Below are 23,068 nucleotides of genomic sequence, written 5' to 3'. Positions count from 1 at the left end.
AAATGCATTAGTATGACCTAAAAAAAGCCCCCTGTTGTACCATTACCATCCATCCATTTATTTTCTATACTTATTCTTATCCAGGGTCATGGGGAACACTATTACTGCACTGGATAAAAAAAAATCCACTGACTCTACTGTTGTACATTGAAGAAGACATGAAGAGGAAGCTCCATTTTAAAGGGGCTTCATCTAAGCTCAAATACTCATAACAGTGTCTATGTCTTCCTAGTTTTCTTAACTGAAAACCAAACTGTCTCGTTGTGATCTTAACAGAAATTATTTTAAGGTGGAATAAAATCAGAGTTAGATATAATGTTTGCCAAAATAATGTCAGTGTTGTCAGGCAAAAACAGTTGACAAGTTTTTGTCTATTCAAGCTGTCATTCAGACAGTATTTGTTGAAAGATGTGGTGTTCTCCTCTGTCATACTGTATTAATATATATTTTTTACTGATGTATTTGAGAAACATACACAAGCATTTCTAAGATTTTCCCTGGCTACTGGAGAATTTTGAGTATTTGTACACATGCAGTTTTACTGGCATTTGTGAAATTGGACCTAGAGGAGTCTTATGTGTTATTAAAGTTAATGTTTAGCCAAAGATGAAAGGTCACCTGTTTAACTGTCATTTTGTTGCTGTTGAAAGGCCATACTTTTCAGCAATTAGCCACTTTATCACAAATTACCTGTATTCCCAGGTATCCACTGATTTACATTAATTCTCATTATAACATGCAAAGTATATTCATGAGAATCCCCTCTGTTAGGAAATCCAGCACAATAAACAGCAAGTTTGCATAATTTATGCCAAAGTTGCACTGGTCAGGCTGCCTGAAACTGTAAACTGTTAGAGATAGGGGGTATAGATTCAATCAGTGAATCAATCAAACTTTATTTGTATAGCACCTTTTGTACAGGTTAGTGCAATTCAAAGTGCTTCACAGACAGAACAAATGTAGACAGTAAACAGTAAAACAATTTTAGACTAATGTACAGGAGAAATAAAAGTTATGAAAATGTAATAAGACAGATTTAAAAAACTATATTAGTAAAAAAAATAGATTTAAATGCAAGCTAGATAAAAAAAAGAAATAAAATTGATAAGAGGGGGAGAAAAAAATAAAATAAAAAAATAAATTAAATTAAATTTTAAAACATGAATACAATAAAATAAGTGAATATAATAAAGTAAATAGTGTCTATAAATCAATCAATTAATCAAAAGCCAGGCTATGTCTAAAGATATCAACACTTCCAGCTGCCTTCATACTGTAAAGTCCCTTGGGGCAAATTTGTGACTTGTGATATTTGGCTATATTAATAAAATTGACTTGACATGACATTCAAATGTGGAAGACACAAATGTTAAAATGTTGTACTTAATTTGTTGTTAAGACCTTAAACACACTGTCATGTTTTCACACAGATGTGTGTATGGATAGTAGCCTATTTTATGATCCTGCATCAAGTCAGTTTCTATGATCTTGCTGACGCTGACGCACAAGATTGTTATTTATATATTATATATTGTGTATATATTTTTCATGAGTCAGTTTCATTAATGCTGATCTGTTATGAGTGGATATGGTATATTATCAATGGAAGTGCTCCTCAATACTTGTGTTCTCAGATAACAACGGTCCATATTCACCATAACTATAATACCAGGGCCAGTGTTCATTCATGTTAAGTGCCTCAAGTGAATAATGTAGCTAGAAGTTCCTGTTTTTACACTGGTGCTTTGATGTGGAACAGCTTTCCGCTACACACCCAGTTTTTAGAAATGAAAGGTAGTCAGGGAAGTCAGGTTAGGACTTATAATGGAACAGGGTCACAGATTTACAATATATAACAAAACTAAGTACACCCCTGGTCAGTATCACTAAAATGTTAAGTAACTACAAATCCTGTATATTTAATCCATTTTTTATTTTTTTTTAGACAAAACCAAAGAAGAATTAAGCCAATTAGTTAAAAAACAGAATGTTTAACTAATTAAACTAATTAAATTAAACTAATTATTATTTTTTTCAATATTTTGAATGCCTGTCTTTATTTCTGATGACAGATTGGATCCTCCTGGACATGGATGATACCAGTCTTTCACAAATTTGTGGAGAGATGTTCTGCCATTCTTCACAGATGATTATTTTCAGCTGCTCTTTGCTGGAGGGGTTTCGTTGCTCTACCCTCCGATTCAGGACTTTTTTATTTCTTAAATTGCGGTGATGTGTTTTTGGGTTTCAGGATTGTACTGTTAAGTTTTTATGTTGAATGTCTAGTGCTTGTTTATGTTTATTTATCTTTTTACATCTTGGGACCATGCTGGAAATTGACACATTATCCCTTGGATTGTGTGTGTGTGTGTGTGTGTGTGTGTGTGGTATGACTAATATCACTTTCAAGGACACAAATCCAGGCTTAAGACCAGATGACTGGAAACAGCTCGTGCAAGTGGGGACAAAAGCCGTGTCCCCAATTGGTAAAACGCTGATTTTCAGTTCAGTGGTTAAGGTTAGGGTTAAATTAAGATTAGGGTTAGGTTAAGGTTAGGGTTAGGTTTAAGCAAATAGTGGTTATGATCAAGCTTAGAGTAAGTCTCCAGGAAATGAATGTAAGTCTATGTATAATACCCCAAAATCTATGTGTAATACCCCAAAAGTGACTTAAGTAAACCTGTGTGTGTGGGTGTGTCTGTTAATCCATGAATAAAAACAATTAATAAATTTATCATTATGACAACAGCTGCTCTGTAAGGCTCCAGTGGAAATCTAAACAGACGACGTCAGACTCCGTGAGCGGCGGTAATGACGTTACATCCTGTCATCTGTAGTTTTCACATCCGGAAGGTGGGGCTTTTGTTGCAGGAGCGGTTTGCGTTTGGAGAACCAATCCGCCCGATATGCTCTATGAATGCAGTCATCAAGATAGCATCAACCGAGGGCAGAAACACAAATCCTGCTTAGGTAAGGCTTCAGACATTTCTTACGGGAACTGAATAGCTGGTTGTTTGTTCACACGGTTGTTTATTTAGAGAGAAACAAACTACCACACCTGTTTTAAGGAAGGACGAGCGACCAATAGACCCAGAGGGGTGACCGTTTATGACCAGATGGGTGCCAAATAAACTCTTAATTCGTTTCGGAGTTAACTAACTAAATGGTATGAATGTCTGTTCGCGTTAGTGTAGAAGCTTACGTGTCATTTATGCCTGTGTTAAACGGGTATAATAACATAACGCTAACATTAGACGTCACGTTAATAGCTAATAACTTATCGTTAGGTTAGCAACCGGTCACTGTTTAGCGTTACTGATGTGGACGTTTTGCATTAATTTGTGGGCACCCCGTTAATTTCTCTCAGTTTTACTGGATTATATGAACGATGTGTCTCTATTAATGTGAATAATGGTTTAGCAGTAAGTTAGTCGTATAACCAAAGTCTATATTTATGAGCTTTCGTGTTGGTCAGCTGCCGTTTAGACACAGGCAGCTAGCTAGCGTTATTGTTGTAACGTTAGTGCTACTCTACGTGTTTGGCACATGTAACGTAGGCGTTTAGTAGGGGGTTAACTAGTTAATGTCACGCTCATAGTTTCACAGTTGTATTTTAAAATTCCCGTCGAGAGTAACTCGTATAGCTCTGTTTGGTGAAAAGTTTCCCCCCTCCCTGAGGAGATGACACACCCAAGCTGGCTCATGGTTTCTTCAGCTAAAGTGGGTGTAATCCTAACTGTCAGCAAAACGGCCAGTTAACCTACCATAATAACAATGTAGGTAAACACCAAATTGGGATGTATTAGTTAAATCTGTGAGGTCTAATACAGTTATCAGTGTCAAATCTACTTAATGAAATCATAGAGTTAAAGGGGACCTATTATGCTTTTCCTTATTTGCAGTGATATATATGTTACAATGTTGGATGTTCATATTAAATGTGGCCAAATAATGAGGTAAGTGTATGTAGAAGTAAACCTTGTGAGTAAAAAGCACTGACTTCAGACTGCTCTGAAGACTCGGTTTCCCATGTTTTTTCTACTTTCAATCTGAGCTGACGTTGGCTTGTAACAGATTCCTTTATATGGTCATCTGCTAGAGACTAGAGTTGAGCCGGCATGCTGTGAGTGTTTTTCCATTACACAGCTCAGCAAAGTAAAATAAGTTGTTTACCTGTTGGAGGTGTGCTGGTTGTCTGCAGCTCTTCATCAAACATTATCATTGCTGTGGCTGTTTCTGCTGGTACTAGCCCTCCCTGCATCATTTCTAACTGATCCACTGAACAAACAGCTACAAATATGTCCATATCTTGTTGTGTCAACCGGTTTCTAGTGCTGCTAATGAAGCTCTGCTAATTTGGTGAGGAACACATTACATTTCCTGGAAATTCTTCACAATATTTAGTCATTATTATTTAGCCATTATTTAGTCATTTAAAAGCTTTTAATATAAAGCAGTAAAGCAGGAAATGTTGGGTTTTCATCAGCAGTAACTTAACACAACTCTGATACAACTGCCCCTCAGCAGGCTTTCGGGAAAGCTGGCCAATCAGAACAGTAGGCCCATTAAGAGTAGGGCCTTAAAGAGACAGGAGCTAAGACCGCCTGTTAAGAGACAGAGGCTGCACTGAGGGGCTGCATAAAGGGCCAGTATAAAATAAATGTTTTTTGAACTGTGAATCTTGTAAAGCTACTCTAGTGGAGTCCCAGAATAAAAATATAGAGCTGGAAATGAGCATAATAGGTCTCCTTTAAATCTCTAAATCTTTTTTCTTTGGAACCCTACTTCAACTAAAACCCAGTTCGGGAGAACATCTGTTGAATGAACCGTGCTTCACCACCTATTGACTTTTCTAAAGGCCTTGCAGAAATATGGGCAAAAATCAATGGTGGAAAGTTACTCAAGTACTGTACTTTAGTACAATTTTGAGGTGCCTGTACTTGAGTGAAATATTGTACTGTCTACTCTACTACATTTTTTGACAGCTTTATTTACTTATCAGATGAAGATTTGACACAATGGATAATATAACAAGCTTTTAAAATACAACACATGGTTAAAAGATTAAACCAGTGGTTTCCAACCTTCTTGGTTTTTGATGTCTTACAAAAACAGTGTGTAGTCGGGGTCACATTTCAGATGTCTATAAGTTGTTAACACCTCCACTAAGTGATTTTTCCCTCTAAACTTCTCACATGGTTTCATCTCAATAGGCTAAATGTTCAAACGATCAAATATTTCACCAAATATCAAAGATTACAGAAAAATTCTAAAAACTGAAAACAGATTCGTGTATCATATAGGGGTGTGACGATACACAAAATTCATGGTTCAGTATGTACCTCGGCTTTGGGGTCACGGTTTGGTACGATTTCAGTACAGCAGAAAAAAGAAAGGAAGAAAATAACATTTTGGTCTTTTATATGGAAAAATGTAAACATCCATCAATAGCTCATTTGCCAAAACTATTACTGAAACAGTTTAGTTGTGCTGCAGTGGAAAAACAAAACAACCGTTCTACTGGTTCTCCAAACCACTGCTTTTACTGCAATACTTAAACTACACTTTGCTGCTGATACTTATGTACTTTTGCTGTAATAGGATTTTCCATGCAGGGCTTTTACTTGTAATGGAGTATTTTTACATTGCTTGATTGCTGCTTTTACTTAAGTAAAGGATGTGGTACTTTTTCCACCACTGGCAAAAATACTAAAAGGTCAAAGTAGTACAGAAATTTTAAAGCATGTCAGGGCAGAGGCAATTTAGTCAAATGCCAGTGGAGAATGTTTATGGGTGCTGGGTAACAAATGTGTTTTGTGATGAGCACTGAGTGTTTTTTCTGGTTGTCTATTTTGCAGATAGGTGTAATGTTTACTCTTATAAGGCTTTTTTGTTTGCAGACAGGTGGAGGAAAGGATACTGTAGGCAAAACTATGCTGACTTTTTTTGTGGTGTCAGGGGAAAGAGACAAATATATTTCATCATCCAGATTCATGTAGCCTATCTCAGGAGTAAATAAGGCCTAGTTTAAAAGAAAAAAAAAACAAATTTTTACTTGCTACTTGTTTTGTTTTTGTTTGTTTTTTTTAATGTTTTTGCCTTACTGAATACATACAGGGTTTTGTAGTTTAGATATGCATTAGGGGTATGTGCCACTCTTGATTCATGCAGTTATTTATTCGTTAAGTGCAGTTAAAGAATAATTGATTGCATACTCAGTGCTTGTTGACCTTCATCTGAAGGCCATACATTACATGCTTTAAGCAATATTATCCATAACTATTTTATTTTATTGAATTTATTGTTTATTGAATACTGATTTAATTTGTATTTACAAATGTGGCAAAACACAATCACTTGCCTAACAGAAAAAAATATACAGTGAAAATCACAAATAAAGGTTTGAAAAAAAGTTAGAAAAAATATTTTTAAGAGGTGCAACTTACAGTTCTTTTAATTCCCAATGAATTTGCATATTATGTACTCAATTAATTGTTTGGTCTATAAGGATTTCTGAAAATATTGAAAGATATCCAGTACAATTTCCAAATTGGTTGTTGTTTCACCAACAGTCCAAAACCTAAAGATATTCAGTTTACTATCACATAAGAAACCCCGAAAATCCTCACAATCCTGATGCTGGAACTAGAAAATATTTCACAGTTTTGCTTGAAAAAATGTCTTAAATGATTAATAGACTATTAAAATAGTTGTTATTTATTTTTCTGTCAATTGACTAATTGATTAATTGACCAATTGTTGCAGCCCTACTTTTTAAAAAAATAATTCAGCTTTCAACATACACATTGTAGCTATTTCACCTAAGGCTAGAAACTCACTAAAAGAAAATCATGGCCGATCTAGCTTCTCCAACATTCGGAGGGGCTTTCTCAATAACAAACGATAACTTATTTATATTATTGTACATTGATGATTAGGGATGTCCCGATTTAGTTTTTGGCCCCAATCCAGATTCAAGTCCTTTAACAAGTGTCTGATCCAATACCTGTTTACTTTAATGAAATAACAAGTGAAGCCTACCAAGTTTGACACACACGTTTTCATGAGCTACATGATCCAAATACTGACGGTCCTGGTTCAAAACTGTTAATTTTATTAGCTTAAAGTCTTGATATAGCTAAATCAAAGAAATCATGGAGTAGTTGAAACTACGAAAACACTCAAGTCATGCTCAGCACCTTTTCACAGCCATGGCTTCATCTTTTTTTTAATTAGTATCACCTAAACAGCAGTTTGAGTGAAATCTCATATTCTGAAGTTGATGATTATTGTCTAGTGTGGGTGTGCTTGATGCCAAAACGACTGGATTCATGAAAATAGCTGTTGTTCATGAGGTCTCCGACGATTCCACAATCTCATTTTGTGTGTCCCAAGCTGAAGTTTGTCATTGGGGTAAACTTGCCAGTTAACACTAACTCAGCCAGTCAGCAAGTGTCACTGAATATCACAGTTAACGCGTCTGGAATGACATGCAGTCAGCCCTTGTAAACAACTCGTGAGAACATTGCTGAGTGCAGCACAATCACAACTTGTTCAGGGAAATCAACTCAAGAATGGGTTGGCAGTCTTGTTGGGCAACAACAGTGTATCCTGGATTCTTGAAAGCAAATGTGGATATTTTTGATTGGCAGCTATTGATGTTTGATATTTTTTGTGGCTGTACTGACCAAGTGTGCAGTGTTTTTGCCCAGAACTGAATAACTTTTTTTTTTGAAATATGCTTTTCACGAAAAAGCCTGAAACAGTTAGACCGTCAAAGAAAGTGAAAACTCTCCAGTGAATGTCTTTGATTGGCATTGACCTTGTAGTTGCTTAATGCAAAACAAAAGGAAACAACGCGGCAGAATTCTGGCAAAGATGTCAGTTTTCTGAGAAGTTGTAGACCTATAGCAAGCAATGAATCTCCTATGAATGATGCTTAACAGACCCTGCATTCCTCCTCTCCCTCTGTCAAGACTGTCAGGATGTTTTTTATCCCTGTAGCTCCAACCATGCATTTTCCACAAGGCTGCATTTCCCTCATTTTGGACCTAACCTGGTTGGCTCAAATCAAAAAGCTCTCTCTGCTTTTTTGATCAGCTTTTCATTTTCTGATGAGGTTCCCAAATGACCTAGGTTGTCAGATTCAGAAAACCATCTGCTATTGATGTTGGCAGTGGAGGGGCGAGGGCAGAATGACCAGTGTTGCTGCTGATACATATACTGGGCTTGGAAAGTGAGTGAATATGTGCAGGAGATGGTGATGTAGATAAGTGCATACCAAGCTGTCATCAATTGTCTGCTTTCTGTCAGCAGGGAGGAAAGGATGTTTATATATTTTGTGACTTTTACTGATTATGTTTAGCCTACTATATGATCCATGCTTGAGGAACTAGAAATGTGTAGCTCATGTTTGAGGATATGCAGGGAACTGCCTTTAACTGAGGCCTATACTGTAAAATCATCACACACTCTTAAAATCCCTTCTCTACCCATTTGTGCCTTCGTTCATTTAGCATAAAGAGACGGCCTCGCTGCACTCCTTGTATTTGCAGGTCCTTGATAAAATGTATGCTCTAATGCACACAATGTAGCACACATTTTTGTCCTGCTTCTTACTTGAATAAAGTAGAAAAAAATATATATGAAAATGGGTAGAATGAAATCCTATTGTCTTTTGGTAGTGTGCAGTGCAAACTGTACAAATTAATCTCCATTCCAACATGTGTGAATCGGACAGTTATCATTTTTTCCACGTAATAGGAAAGGACATACTCATACAGATTCAGCATTGCACTTGTATAACATTGTTGGACAGTTTAAAAAAAAATATCGATGCAGCAGAACAATGTTCTTCTTCACATTACCCACAATGCAACTTGACCACACACAGTTCAGTCAGATATTCAGGTGTGTTGTGCTAGTAGCGGCTAATGTAGCCTCGACCCGCTAGCCTCAAGCAGAGATGAGGAAGGGGCTACAGAGGTCTAGTAACCTTGCTTCTTTTTAATTCCACTCTCCAGATTTTTTTCATTTTCAAACTTGCATTCTTCAGCCTCTGCCAACACTGCTTCAAGTGAAATCACTTGAGGCATTTTATCAGAGTTCACACAGCTCCCTCTGGAGCCACAAAAGGCTTTATACAATTTTTTTCACATACAGTACTCCCCAAAACCTGTGAACTGACTTTGATGTGTGAAATTGGTGGAGTTCCCCTTAAAAGATCCTCTCCAGGCCTGATTTAAGACATATTAAAATACTCTGCTTGGAATAATAATTTTGTGTGATATTGTTTTTCCACAAAAAAGTTACCCAGTTACCTTGTTACGTATTTAAAATTACAACTACTCGTTTTTCCTGATTGAATATTGTTCTTTCTGCTAATAATCTTCCTTTTAAAAGTTTGACTGCTGAACACAAGATGTTTCCTACTTCACTAAAAAGTCCATTCTCCGTGTGTGTGCACTGGAGGTTTCAAGTTTCCACATCACTCTTGTGTAAGTTGTATACTGGACCACAATTGGGTTCCAAACTAGTTGTGATACTACAAACTAATTCTTGTAGGTACACTTCTTTAACTCAAAGTGAGCACAGAGAAACTTTCCCCTCAGACTTCACATACGTCATTCTGGACAGTGAATGTCAAACACGCACGTAACAAAAAGCAAAACACATCTTTGAGTGAGCGTAGAGTAACATTTTTCCCTCAAAGGCAGCCAGTTTCACATACTGGGATACCAAGATGCAATTTTTATGTAGGTGCAGTTATGACGACAAGGAAGAGGAATTGTGATGACAAGCAAGAGGAAGAAGTTATGCAAATGGTTGTTTTCAGAACACCGTGAAACTTTTTTTGATGCATCAATTCCCCTTAACCCACTGCTGGCATCCAGTGTCCAGGAGTCTGCTCATTTTAACCAGTTTGTTGCAGAGGCCACAAGAGCACACAAACTGGTTAGTATGGTCAGGCTGCTTGTCTTTTTATCCCACATGTTTCTAACGCCACTAGAGATTGTCGACAGGGAATAAAACACCTGGAGCAAGTTGAGGAAAGGCTCCATAATCTTATTATTTACATTATGTCCATGTAATGTACAATACATTTACATAATGTTGAGGTAATGCTGACAATCAAAAAGTGAAACTCTACACTTAAACTCAAGGATCCAGCTGTAGCAAGTCCAGCAGGTTTTTTTTTTTTTTTTTGCTCTTCCCTCCATTTTCAACTTGCAGTATGCTGTATCAGCAGCATGTGCGCTGCATGGTAGTCAGATGATGACACAAGTTTTGGAGCACATAATTTGAGTTCCACTTTCAAGTGTGGTTTGTGGTTATTTCCATAGTGAAATTAAGTGAAAATAATAACTGCTTGAAATGTAAGAAATCTGTCTTAAAATGGTTCGGAAAATTGTGTTAGGTTAATCAACTTGTCTGTAATGCAGCAATGTCAGTAGGATGGTAACATGATATTTAGCTTGCAAGAATGCAGAGCCTTACAAACTTTGACACAGTAGCATATATACCAGGATATATGTGCTGCACGATTTGGGTGGTGATATGAGGATTTGTGGAGAGTTGAGAGACTTGAGATAATTTCTTAGATCTCATCAGTTTTGCCTCCACTCCGCTCAGCCTCTCTCTGCTGCTCCACTCATCTACCCACTGACACACACTTGTGCTCTGAATTCATTCTGTGCTCTGCCAGATAAGGCCATCATTTCATTGGCATGGGGTATTGAGAGGAGTTGTCCCAGCTCATAAATGTATCGTGCACCAAATTTGCATATAAGTTTGTGACTAAGGTGGAGCGAGTCCACAAAACAATTTACTCCCCCTGCTGTCTTATTAATCCAATCCAAGCTATACAGTATACTCTGTGGTTCCGGCAGAATGACGTTTGCTGTCCAGGCTTTTCATAATGAAACAGAAACTGCATGGAGCAAGGTTTACAAGCACACAAAAGTATGAACTCATGGCCTCTGACGCATGACCTCAAATACATCTGAGCTGTGAGTGAAAGAGATAGTGGGGGATTTTAGGTAGTTGTTTTTTTTTCTGTGGTGCTGTCATGGTTTACAACTCCCCCACTTATAAACCATGATAGAACCAAATACCCCTAGCATGGCGTAGATAGTATGTAACTGGGCCTGTTATGTCTCCTGTTAGGCAAATGAAAAAAGTCATAGCAAGACGGGAGATAACAAGCGGGGAGATGTGGGATGTTCAGCAAGAACGAATAGATTTGTCAGTGAATGCATGCAGGGATCTGAAGTCCTCTCTCTTTGCACCCTGAATCAGTCCTGTGGAATGCTTAGATAATGGGGAAAGACATGAGTGTTTGGATAAGATCATCTGAGTCAGCTGAAGGGTGGTTAGAAAGGATATTGTGAGTTATAGGCTAAACCCCAAAAAGCTTATGAATCACAATGCCATTGCATAATAATGTATTTGCTCCATACACTACCACAACGTGGTGTGATGCTTTGCCTGAGTCATTGCTCTGTCAGCTAATGGGATCAGTGAAGATTGCGCTACATTTGCACCTTGGTGATGATCTCCATATGAATAAAATAAATATTCAGGATGGGGATGCATTTGAATAAGCAGCCCACTCAGTGTTGCTGAAGTAGTAAGGATTGTAACACAGAGAGGATTTAGTTCCCTGCTGCCCTGTTTTGTCAAAGGCTCCTCTGTGCACTTCCCCTGGCCAAGGGTTGTTAGTATGCATTGTGAGGTGCTTTTTGAAAATTTCTTCCTCGCTGCTGTATACCATCTTTATAAGTAGGCCAAATCATTTGCTGATCTCCACTGGCAGTGGCCATTATAACCGCTATATCTTGACTAAACACATTTTTACCATACCTCTCCTGTGGGTTGCTGTTAAATTATGCATTGTTGGTTACTCCGTGATAAGGAAACCTTAGGATCTTGAATTCAAATTGCTGTGTCTTACAGGAGAGGAGAGCTGCTCTTACACATACCTCATGACTAAGGTGACTAATCCAGGTTATATTGTTTTGGCCACAGCAAGTTGTAATTATGACTAGTTAGATAGTTGTGTAGAATCCAAGGGCTCAGTTCCTCCTCCAGATTTGCTGAAGTAATAATGAAGAACATTTTCAGTCTAGGAGTGGCAGAAATTGGATGAGACACAGTAAGAGTTTTGGTTTGCAGCTGGTGCATTAGTAAGGGAGTTGTGTGGTAGCAGAATTACCAAGAGAGTATCTGTTTGGATATATCTAAGAAGAATTAAGAAGAGTGACGTTAGTAGGATGAATATCACACAATTTCCTTCCCTGAAATGACATCACATCCTGTGGATATTTACATAAAGTCAGTCCAACACTCACCAATGTTTCTAGTAAACCACACCTACACAATGCCACCTCAGAGTTTTTGGGTTGACTCACTTGACCAGTACAGAATGATGATGAGAGAAACAGCCACACTGAGCTAATCTCCCTCCTTTGGAATTTGGAGGGTTGTTAATTGGGTCAGAAAAGCCCCTGTTTTTTCCATCAGGGGAGAAGAGGAAATCCCCTCGCCCTTGTGACCTTGGGAATGCAGAGAGGGAGGTAGAGTCACCAGGCTCTCTGCAACTATGGCACAGATATCTGGAAATTATGCACATTAATTCACTCACTCTGCGTCCCTCAGAGAAAGAGGGTTCAGTGACAGATCGTGGCTAAAGAAAAAGAGCTACACTTTTCTGAAGATGACGAGATAAAAGTAGGGATAGGCTCTTAAGGACAAATACCAGTCACCATTTTAATGTCATCATAATCAGTCGGTTGAATGGTTAAATAATTTGTAATGGACATCAGCCAATTTTAACTGGTGCATAACAGCTGACATACACCAGGCACGGACGCGACTTGTCACGTCAGATAGTCACTGCATACTGTTGACTTTTGTCAAGTGATAATGCAGTTGGTGATGCAGGGTTTGGAAGTGTTGACTATGGTACTGAATGAATTAACTAGATTGTTTTAACCACAGGATGATGGATACACATTGATTTGATTGATTAATTTTAATGTTTAAAGTTTTTTACACAGTTCTGTGTAGTTTTTACCTGTAGTAGAGCCATGTAGCCATGCATAGAGAAAAAAAAATAGACCAGCTGAACAAAAATAGAGATGAACCGCATGACGTGCACGCGGCATTCAGTTGATTATAATGGACGTGCTCTGCTGCGGCCATGCTATAATAGACGTGTCATGCAGCATCTGTGCCCGATGTATTTTGGCCATAATCAACCAAAGCATTCCTAGATAAGAGCATTGGGGGTCATGTGCTACTTTAGGGAAATGGCCTATTAACTATATATTTTATATAAGGCCTGGTAGCACCAACATGGGTTGTGTCGCTCTAATCTTTTATTAGTAGCTATCTGTGTGAGTCCTGGCAAACCTTGGTACATCCCTGCCAAAGTGTTACGAGGAGCGCGGAGGGAACACTGGTCCATTCTCCAAAGGGAATCTTGATGAAGTCCTGCAGCACACACTGCACTGGTGTCATTTATATTTCAGGAGCTTAGCAACCAGAGTGGTCTGTTAACTATACTCCTCCTCCATAACCCCACATCCCCTAAAAAGGACCAGCACCAAGCAGACTCCAGTTCCATATCTGGGTCAGGCCTAAATATTAATTCCTCTTTTGACATTGCCCTCCATTATAACCCTACACGCAACTTGTGGTGAGCTGCAGCTGGTGGAAATATGTTAGGACCCCACACCTAATTTTTTAAACTTCCTTTGGAAAATCTGCACTAAGCACTTAGTTGTGCTGAGTATTCTTTTTTTGTTGTTTTGCCATCAATTTATTTACTGTGATTACTTTATTTATAGCATTGGAACTCTGTGTATGTTCATGCGCACAGGGAAGTGGGTTACATTTGAATAATTGAAATAGTGACCCCTATGCATAAGTGCTGAGTTTGGCATAGGTTCTTTCAGAAGGTGTGTGTGTTTGTATCCTTCCTATGAGCCCTTTCACTGGACTGGTTACTGATAACAAAGGCAGGAAGAACACAGGTCAGACAATACTTCCTGGTCAGGGAGAGTGGAACCGTGATGCCACATCCTCAGCATCCACAGTTGTCATACTATAGATGGCATACTGAAGTGAAGGTTAATGTGATACAACCCGTGTGTATTTCCCCATGCTTTTAAACAATGCCACATCTTGTTGCAGCAAATGCACATTCATTTATACATTTTCTGTTCTGTTTTCTCGCCTGGAATTGGTCGGGCAGTCTGAAACGACACGTACGCATATTTACGAAAGTTGATTCTCAGTTAAAGCTGCTATTTTCACTTCCTCTGGTGTCAACATACTGAGCTCTCCCTACTGCCTTCACATTCTGTAACTTCACCCTGAAGCCGTGTGAGATTTAGAGATATGAAATGTGACGCTAAATGGTCATTGTCACTGAAATGTGATTATCTGATCTGTTTAAAAAGATTGGATGGGAAAGATGTGAAAACACAACATATTGTTTCTTCTTATTAGTGTGGCCACAGTGAGCAACCATTCGGATGCTGAACATCTTATTTGATTTTGTCTGTCAGATACACTCCTTGTGAAGTGTGTGATCAGTTAGCAGGCAAACCAGATCAGCCGTCATTGTGCCTTCTATTTTACAGTGTAGTTTTCAGACAAAGACTTTGAATGCTGTGTTTTATTGAAGCATCATTTCACACATGTTGCTGTGATCCGATGCAAGAGGATAATTGAGGTTTGGTTAAAAATATTCTCATGAGACAGTTTTGTTAACAGCCATGACTATTGTAGTCAGTAAATAATGCTGGAACATGAAAATATACAGTATTTGACATCAGATTTGTGGATTCAGGAGTAATTTTTATAGAATCAGCTAGCTCCTCAGGAAGTTAAAAACACTAACGTTTTCACATGTACTATGGAAATCTCTTTTTGTAGGTTCCAGTGGTGCGTTGATGTTTTCTCTACGTTCATAATGATAAATGTAATGTAAAACATGAAAATCACTGTGTTTTTTCTGCCATCAGCAGGAATGTTTACTCTCTTTGGCCTTGTCTAGTTAAATGTCAGTGCACGCTTGTCTCACTGTATATGCTGAAGTGAAATGTTTACTCTTAGGGAGGAGTAGGTGATGAATAAAGCTGTGAATAAGCTCAATGTTTCCATTAGTGTGACATCTTAAGAGGAGAGAAGAACTCTTTCTTTCTGTTGTTGGAGATAGAGTGATGGGGGGGTGGGGAGGTCAAGGCAAAGAGGAGGTTGGTTACCATGATGTGATAACAATTGTATTGAGTCCTCTGACAAAAGCACTTTCACAGCTCTTAGCCTGTTGCTTCTAACATGAGTTTTTATTGTCAAACATCAATTGACAGATGCTTGATTGTGTTTTTGACTGTGTATAGTTGTAGTGAGGTGAGAACATGGATGGATGTTGCCACATAGGGTGAATGCTAACACCTAATATTATGAGTTCAGGATTTGCCAAAGGGTAAATTGATTAGACCTGAATGCTATTAGTATTAATTAGACAGAAGGCAGTAGAACTGTGTCAGTGAGGTAGTCCACAGGAAAGGATTTGCATGGACTTCTGCTGCATTATAAAAACACAGGACACTGGCTGGTGGGTCTTCCAGAGACAGTCTCAGTGGGCTAAGTTGCATCGTACAAAATAGTACAAAGTACAAAAGTACAAAATTTCATTCTGGATCAGGGCTTCTGTCACATGATACCTTGCATATTTTCTGTCATTCACTTACAACTGTAGTTGTAACCAGGTTACTACAGTGCATGCCAATGTGTTCCCCCGAGACCCCCCTTTGTGTGTGAGTACAGACTCACAGAGTTGCTAGTCTGGCTGCAGAATCTTATTCTTGTTAAACAGTCGATATCCAGTTGATAAACTGATGAGCATTGCGTGCACCGTGAATTTAAGTCAATTAAGTGATTAGTTGCCCTCTCTGGTCAAAGATATAATAAAGCAAATGGCTGTTGTAGTCTTCGTTGAAATATATCTTGGCGATAAATGGCTGCTAATGGCAGATTAATGACTTGTTTTGATTTGTCTTCTGATGAACCTTGTGCACATCCAACACTCTCGATACAATCATTTTCTGTCCGTCCAGAGGCTGTTGAAGACATGCCAGGCGGGCATTTACAATATAGTCTCTTTGCTCTTTGTTGGAACTTGTGTCTGACAGAGATAGAAGATCTGGAAGTCAGGCAAAAGCAATTGAGTCTGAACTTTCACCCTCTCAGGGTATGGCCTGTATAGTGCAAATAGATGGCCAATGACGTCTCCCTTCCTTTTAACGAGGTTAGCACATGATGCCCTATTTTAATGCATTCCTAAATGCCTCTTGGATTGGAGAATGATAGCTTCATTACCTCTGATCAGCTGCAATGACCTTTTGATGGCGAACTTTATAAAGTTCTAGGATTCATGAGTTGGCAATTTGGCACTTTAATGGGAAGGGTGGGGGTTAGGATTCAAGATTTGTTGGAGCAAAGCCTAGCGCCTTGGCACAGTAAGTTACTGTCATAGTGAAAGCTGTTAAGTAACAACTGCCATCTGTCCTTGCACTTGTCCACAGACTTTTTTTTCTCTATTTATGGAAGTTATTTACTGTATTCACTGATATGTTTCCACTTCTGTCATTCACAGGTTGTGTCTGAGTGTGTTTGGGTGCAGAGAAGTGTACAAGTGTGTGTGTGTGAAAGTAAAAAAGAAGAATCCAGCGATGGCTACCAGTAAAAGTAAAAACCAGAGCTCTCTGGCACTGCACAAGGTGATAATGGTGGGCAGTGGAGGTGTGGGGAAGTCAGCCCTCACCCTGCAGTTCATGTATGATGAGGTGAGTCAACACACCCCTACAAGCAATGTCAAAACTGGTATGGGTTCAAGGTGAGCAGATTGCAGATAGAGAAGAAGGGGTTTTAACGATAAGCAGCAGTCACCTGCTTCTCTTTGTCTAGCTAGTTCACTTTTCTATTGTATCTCCAATATCCTAATCTAGATATCAGTTGGTTGCTAAACTCATTGACTAAATCAGCGCTTCCTCTAAGTGATTTCAAATGTAAAGACTGCCTTCTAGTTGTTCAACAATAACAAGCTTTTAATGGGAAGCAGTTGCAAGACGTGGCTCAGAATACAGAGAGGCTGCTGTCTGTTACTTGAAAGTAAGAACATGATCATAGGAAACAACTGTAGCTCCTACATCACAGAGGTGCTCAATTTAGGATTTTATTACTGCTCATGCTTAAGTGGTGCTTTATGCATGTGAATGTAAGCATCTTTCATTCTTCAAAATCTCCAAAGAAATGACTCTTTTCATTCCCAGTTTGTGGAAGACTACGAGCCCACCAAGGCGGACAGCTACAGGAAGAAGGTGGTTCTTGATGGGGAGGAGGTCCAGATCGACATCCTGGACACAGCTGGCCAGGAGGACTACGCTGCCATCAGGGACAACTATTTTCGCAGCGGGGAGGGCTTCCTGCTAGTCTTCTCCATCACAGAGCATGAGTCGTTCACTGCCACCGCTGAGTTCAGGTACTGTATCCTGTCTACATCTGTCATCATCTTGATATTGGCCTTAATTTCATATCAGGTAGTGAGTGTTGACCATTGCTGATATGATTACAATTGTCTGATTTCATTCTTGTTTCAGTAGCCCTGTAGAGTCATCTATACTTGCAAAATGTTGCAAAATATATAGGAACACCAGTGTGGCATTTTTGAAAACAGGCATACCTGAAAACAATAGGTTACTACAAACAAAGGATCAGAAATCATTCACAAAATACCTTAAATGGTATCAGTTCTGATCCTGCTAATTGGCTCCTTAAAATGATTTATTCAGTTTATCAGGAAGTCTGTAATTTCTAACTGTAACTGTTGGTCATGTCAAAAGACACTTGCTTAAAATACAAAATACCAAAAATACACTTTCTCGGCTGTGCCTGCAGGGAGCAGATCTTGCGGGTGAAGGCAGAAGAGGATAAGATCCCTCTCCTGCTGGTTGGAAACAAGTCAGACCTGGAGGAGCGCCGGCAAGTGTCTGTGGACGAGGCTCGAGGGAAGGCTGACGAGTGGGGCGTCCAGTATGTAGAGACATCAGCCAAAACCAGAGCCAACGTTGACAAGGTGCATCATTCTTCTGTGACTCACATATTATACATGAAAAAGCTTCTTTAATTCAAAGGATAGACTTGATGGGAATAGTTTCTGTGTTTCTTCCTGCCTCCACTTAAAACTGGTCCATTGTTCAATGTAGGCATTTCATTTTTATCATTACAATATTAGGTTTGCATGCTACAGCTCCTCATTTCTTCTTTTTCCTCTTCAGGTATTCTTTGACCTGATGCGTGATGTACGAGGCAAGAAAATGTCAGAAAACAAAGACAAAAACGGAAAAGGAAAGAACAAGAAGAACAAGAAGAGCTTCAGAGAGAGATGCTGTTTACTTTGAACTCCTCATGGACCTTAACAACCTACAATACAACTGCAAAGATGGGGAACAAAGCAGAGTGTCCCTGCCATTGTCATTCAAATGAAATTTGACCTTTTTAAATAGCTCATCATAGTTTAGTGTCTAGAACAATTTCAGCCACTTTTTTGCCATTTTTAATCGATGAAATCTGACTTGCTGTTTCATTGGAAGATAACCACTGTTCTGACTGTGACTTGGACTGCAGTGCTTGATGGCTCAAAGTAAGCCAATGACCAAACTGCCACTGACACTAACTCTGCTGCTCAAGACATTCTCCACTGTTTAACTCAGCGATTATACTGCCTTTGACTTTGGTTCAGTGTGTTTTACACCAGAATTGTTGAGTCTTTGTCAAGTTAACAGTGCTCTTACTTTCTTTACCTTCTCTTATTCTTAACCTGCATAATTATTATTAGTCTATCGTAATATAGACCATTGCGCTTATGTTAATCAATTTACAAGGAACTCTAATGCTGCTGTCTGTCACATTTGTAATCATTTATGATGACACTTAACGTCGTGTCCATTGAAGATGTTGGCCTCATTCATTTATCTGTCCAAACTCATATCTTCATGACTGCAAAGCATGTTTGAATGGCTGTTGAAACTGAGTTTAAATGTTTTCATTTCTCAGCCCTTGAGGCTGCTTTTATCCAAGAATTTCTGATTTTTTTAAATTTTTTTTTTACCATAGAAGAAACAGACAGTGCAATCAAAGGACTTGTTGCCAAACAGGGTTATTTTCTTCCATTGTTATCTGGCCTTACATGATTAAATCAATCATAAGATGTTTCACAGTTTTTCAGGAGGACTGCTGCACATTAAATTCCTTGGTGACAATAATCAGAAAACCCCCCAATTTCTGGTGATGGCTTCTTGTGAATATTTTAACATTTGTTAGATATTTTGAAGATGTGAAAAGAAGACTGTTATGCAGTTACTGTTATTGTGTTTCTCTACTTTAGTCGACTAAGCAGTGACTGAAGGGAGAGAGGAGACTTGTTCTTTTTTTTTCCTCTCTCTGCCATATTGATGTAATCTGGCCCTTCCCACCATTCTCACAGTGCTGTTTACTTTCTGAAGTTTGGAGTCTTTTCTGGTTCTGCACTGTGAGATAGGTGTTGACAATCCAGGAGGCCATCATGTTTCTGATCAGTAATTATTAATCTTAATACTTCTGTTATTTTTGTTTTGTGGTCTTTTGGAGAACATGCACTACATTGCCAGTACCTAAGAAGTGTAGATTTTTAAACAGTTTGTGCCAACAAAATTACAAAAAATCAAACTATGTTTGTGGATGTATAGTATGTATGTTAATCAGTGTGTGTGCATTTAACAGAAAATTTGACTACCTTTCTGTGTCTGTGTGAGTGAAGCTTTGACAAACTTCTTAACTGTTGTTTCATCAAGTGCTACGGTAAACAAGATGTTTCCAACATTGTGTAAACCATCCTTTTTAACATGTCCTCCCTCTTTCTTTTACTTCCTACTACTGTGAGTATGATTTTATCTCTCTGCAGTGAGAGTGTTGCTGAATAAATGCTTTTTTTCTTTGTAAATACCTGACATTATTCTTTCTCTCAAAACATAAAGTGTACATACGTAAAATGCCACAAGTTCACACTGAGAAACCCCAATTCTAACTGTATATCAGAACCAGAGAAACTAATGGTTTATATTTGGTCTAATTGACTTAGTGCTGCACATTGCCCTCCACTGGCTGGTGGAAGTAATAAAACTGCTCTCACTACTCACTGTATTGATACTATACCATTGTAATTGCATTAGCCTCTGTAGTGAAATGTTATGGTTGTCATTGCACATTCCCTTTGGGGCATTCTGTGGCCCAATTTAGTCAAATAACTCAACAGTTACTCAGTTTGTACTGATTGTTCTTCTGCCATCTAGAAATAGTGCCAACAGCCTGTTTTTCTTGAATTTGACAGTGATATACTACCACCATTTTTATTAATCTTACAGGCTTATCTTACATGGCAGGATGAGTGTAGCATCAACCAGTCACTGGTTCGCATTGCTGAAACCCTTAGGGTGGCCAGGTCAGTGAAACTCATTTCACAACATGAAAACAGGGTTGACTATATCACGAGGAAAATACTGACCATATATCACTTTGAAAATACTTTTTTCTGTCAAGGATAGGAGAAAGTGTCTTGCCCTTGTGTTCTGTAAAAGAAAGGAAATACCATAGACTTCAAGTATGACTGCATCTCCTCTATAGCCAAACATGAGAAAGCAGTTTGTGAGCCACTGTGATATGAAGATGCCTTAGAGATCCTAACATAAAAAAAAGCCTTTGTATTCCTGTATTGTTCCTATAGGGACTTGTTTGTGTCTGCGTAAATCAAAAGTGAGTTTATAGTGACCTTATTCTGCTTTATGGTAGTTTTAAAATCTCCTGTAGGTATTGTTGATTTTTCTGTGGCATTTCTATAATTTTCAAGGGACGCAAAGTTACATTTTTTCCAGCACTATTTTAGCATTAATCTCTCTTTGGTGTCAACAGTCAAATATCCCTCATGTCCTTACATCGATCGCCTATTTGTTGGCCATGCAGCATCTCCAGGCTGTTCATCTTAACAGCATCAGAGATAAGACTGTTACATCTCTGGTCTTTTGCAGAGGATTGTATATTTAAACGTATTGATCAGACAGGCCGACACCAGGTGAATACTTAAAGTCAGTGTTCGTCCCTAAAAGGGAGAGTGCAGAGAGAATTATTATGTGGATTTAAACCTGTAACATTAATGAAAACCACTTTTTCACATTTACTGCACATCTCATATAAACACACTAATCCTCCCAATTTATATCATCAGTGACAACTACCAGGGTACCAAAGCCTGTGGCAGCTTTTCCACCAGAGAAGCTAAACATGTCACAGCTCTGATAAGCACATTTACCTGCCTGACACTCACCTCTGGATTTCCACCCTTCCCCTGCACCCTTAAGTAGGCAGATTAGGTGGTCCGTTAAACCCGCAGGAAAGCACTTATTTAGAAATATATGAAAGGGCAAAGTGAGCCAGTCTAATGACCGATGCAGTGTCACCAGCGCACTCTCGGGTCTTTTATCATTCTGTAGAGAGGGCCCCCGTCCTCTGAGTAACCCTCATTATATCTGAGCTAATGTTGGGGATGAGGATGTTCAAGTGATAAAGCACCGTCACAACCCTTCATTATACAGAAAGAGAAACAGACTCGGTGGAATTGTGCTCGACCTATAAGATAAATGCAATGGACAAAGAATAACTCCTATTTTAGCGACTGTGCCATATCCTGCTGTCTGCACGGTGTGTCTCAGAGGGGAGACGTGTTCACACTTCGACCATGGGATGGCAGTCTTGGTATTCTGCAGGCCCAGTCCTTTGTTTGCTGCATTCTCCCTTCATAAATGCTCTCACTATGTTTTCCACTGCTAGGCTTTGTTCAGCGGTGACTATTGACTGACTGAATGAGACTGAATCAATATTTATCAACCCTTGTTAAACACAATTAGTTCATGAAGAATTAATATTTTATGTCTATGTTAATCTATAAATTACAACAGTGTCACATCATCAGTAATAATATTAGTTAAATCTTTGTATTTTATTTGCATAAATCAGAAATAGCTTTTCTTTCTTACAATATTAAGTTATCTGCTGTACAGGTAATTAAAAGACATCCATGACTTCATGAAGAAGAGCGAATGTCAATCATATAATTAATTCCTGAAACAATTAACATTTAGTACACGTTCACATATGTTAAGTAAAACCTCTACTGATGTAAATGAGACAGAAGATTCAAAAGCAGTTCAAGTCCACTTTAAGCATCAGCTGCAACACTGATCTTCAACAGTGAACGATAACAAGAATATCAAGTTCAACCATATTGGCATTCTTGAGATTATGTCAGTCACTTTAGAACTATGCAGTGTATTTCTACTGTTACCACTGTCCGAAGAACAGAGCAAACCTACCTTGACGGCCGTGAAACAACAGCCCGTACTTTTTGTTCTTGCACAGCGAGGCAGCAAAACTATCAACAGCTTCACACCGCAGCACAAATGACTGTCAGTGGAAGAAAGAAAGCCTTTTCCAACTGTCTTGTATTTTCTTGCCATTTAAGAAGAGAGCGGTGCTTCCTCAGCCAATCCTCAGGGCAGACGGGCATCATATGTTCTCCAGACCCTGTGTTTGTGTGTGCGTGTGTGTTAACAGTGTAATGATATAGTCCAATGCTAGGCTCCATTAATAATGTTGGAGGCCCTTCATACAAGAATTCTTTAATGAACAATTAGATATAAAGTGTTTATAAACAAATCAAGTTATTATTTGATTTGTATGAAACGATACATGTCATTCACACTTTTGTAGTTTTTCTTCTGATTTTGTAGATTACTTTCCTTGTTTTTGTGACTATAACTTGTGGCTGTGTTCATGTCAGTATTTCCTATTTGTATAACTTTTTTGTATAATTTTATATATATATATATATATATATATATATACAGTATTTTGAACTTTCTCTGTTAAAGCATCTTTTAGAGCACTGGTTCCCAACCTGGTTGTCCCA

The 23,068-nt window shown here is 38.5% G+C and overlaps 1 protein-coding gene across 1 annotated transcript; it reads left to right on the top strand.

Annotated features, from left to right (window-relative positions):
* The first annotated feature begins 2,859 nt into the window (after nucleotides 1–2,859).
* Nucleotides 2,860–20,050, top strand: ralba (v-ral simian leukemia viral oncogene homolog Ba (ras related)). Its single transcript, XM_042426934.1, has 5 exons — nucleotides 2,860–2,970; nucleotides 16,667–16,856; nucleotides 17,343–17,551; nucleotides 17,968–18,145; nucleotides 18,348–20,050. Exons 2-5 carry the CDS (start codon nucleotides 16,743–16,745, stop codon nucleotides 18,468–18,470), a joined length of 624 nt encoding a protein of 207 aa, XP_042282868.1. The 5' UTR covers nucleotides 2,860–2,970; nucleotides 16,667–16,742; the 3' UTR covers nucleotides 18,471–20,050.
* Nucleotides 20,051–23,068: the final 3,018 nt, after the last annotated feature.

The sequence above is a fragment of the Thunnus maccoyii genome, chromosome 11, assembly GCF_910596095.1.
Source record: "Thunnus maccoyii chromosome 11, fThuMac1.1, whole genome shotgun sequence".
NCBI lineage: Eukaryota > Metazoa > Chordata > Actinopteri > Scombriformes > Scombridae > Thunnus > Thunnus maccoyii.
Note: the sequence above shows the minus strand (reverse complement) of the source record. Positions and strands in the feature narration are given on the sequence as shown.

What these genes read in the sequence shown, in the direction of transcription:
- ralba (XM_042426934.1), top strand. Translation starts at nt 16,743, where the DNA reads ATGGCTACCAGTAAAAGTAAAAACCAGAGCTCTCTGGCACTGCACAAG. An exon ending in ACTGCCACCGCTGAGTTCAG is followed by an intron (nt 17,552 to 17,967) that starts GTACTGTATCCT and finishes CTGTGCCTGCAG; the next exon opens with GGAGCAGATCTTGCGGGTGA. An exon ending in CCAGAGCCAACGTTGACAAG is followed by an intron (nt 18,146 to 18,347) that starts GTGCATCATTCT and finishes TTTCCTCTTCAG; the next exon opens with GTATTCTTTGACCTGATGCG.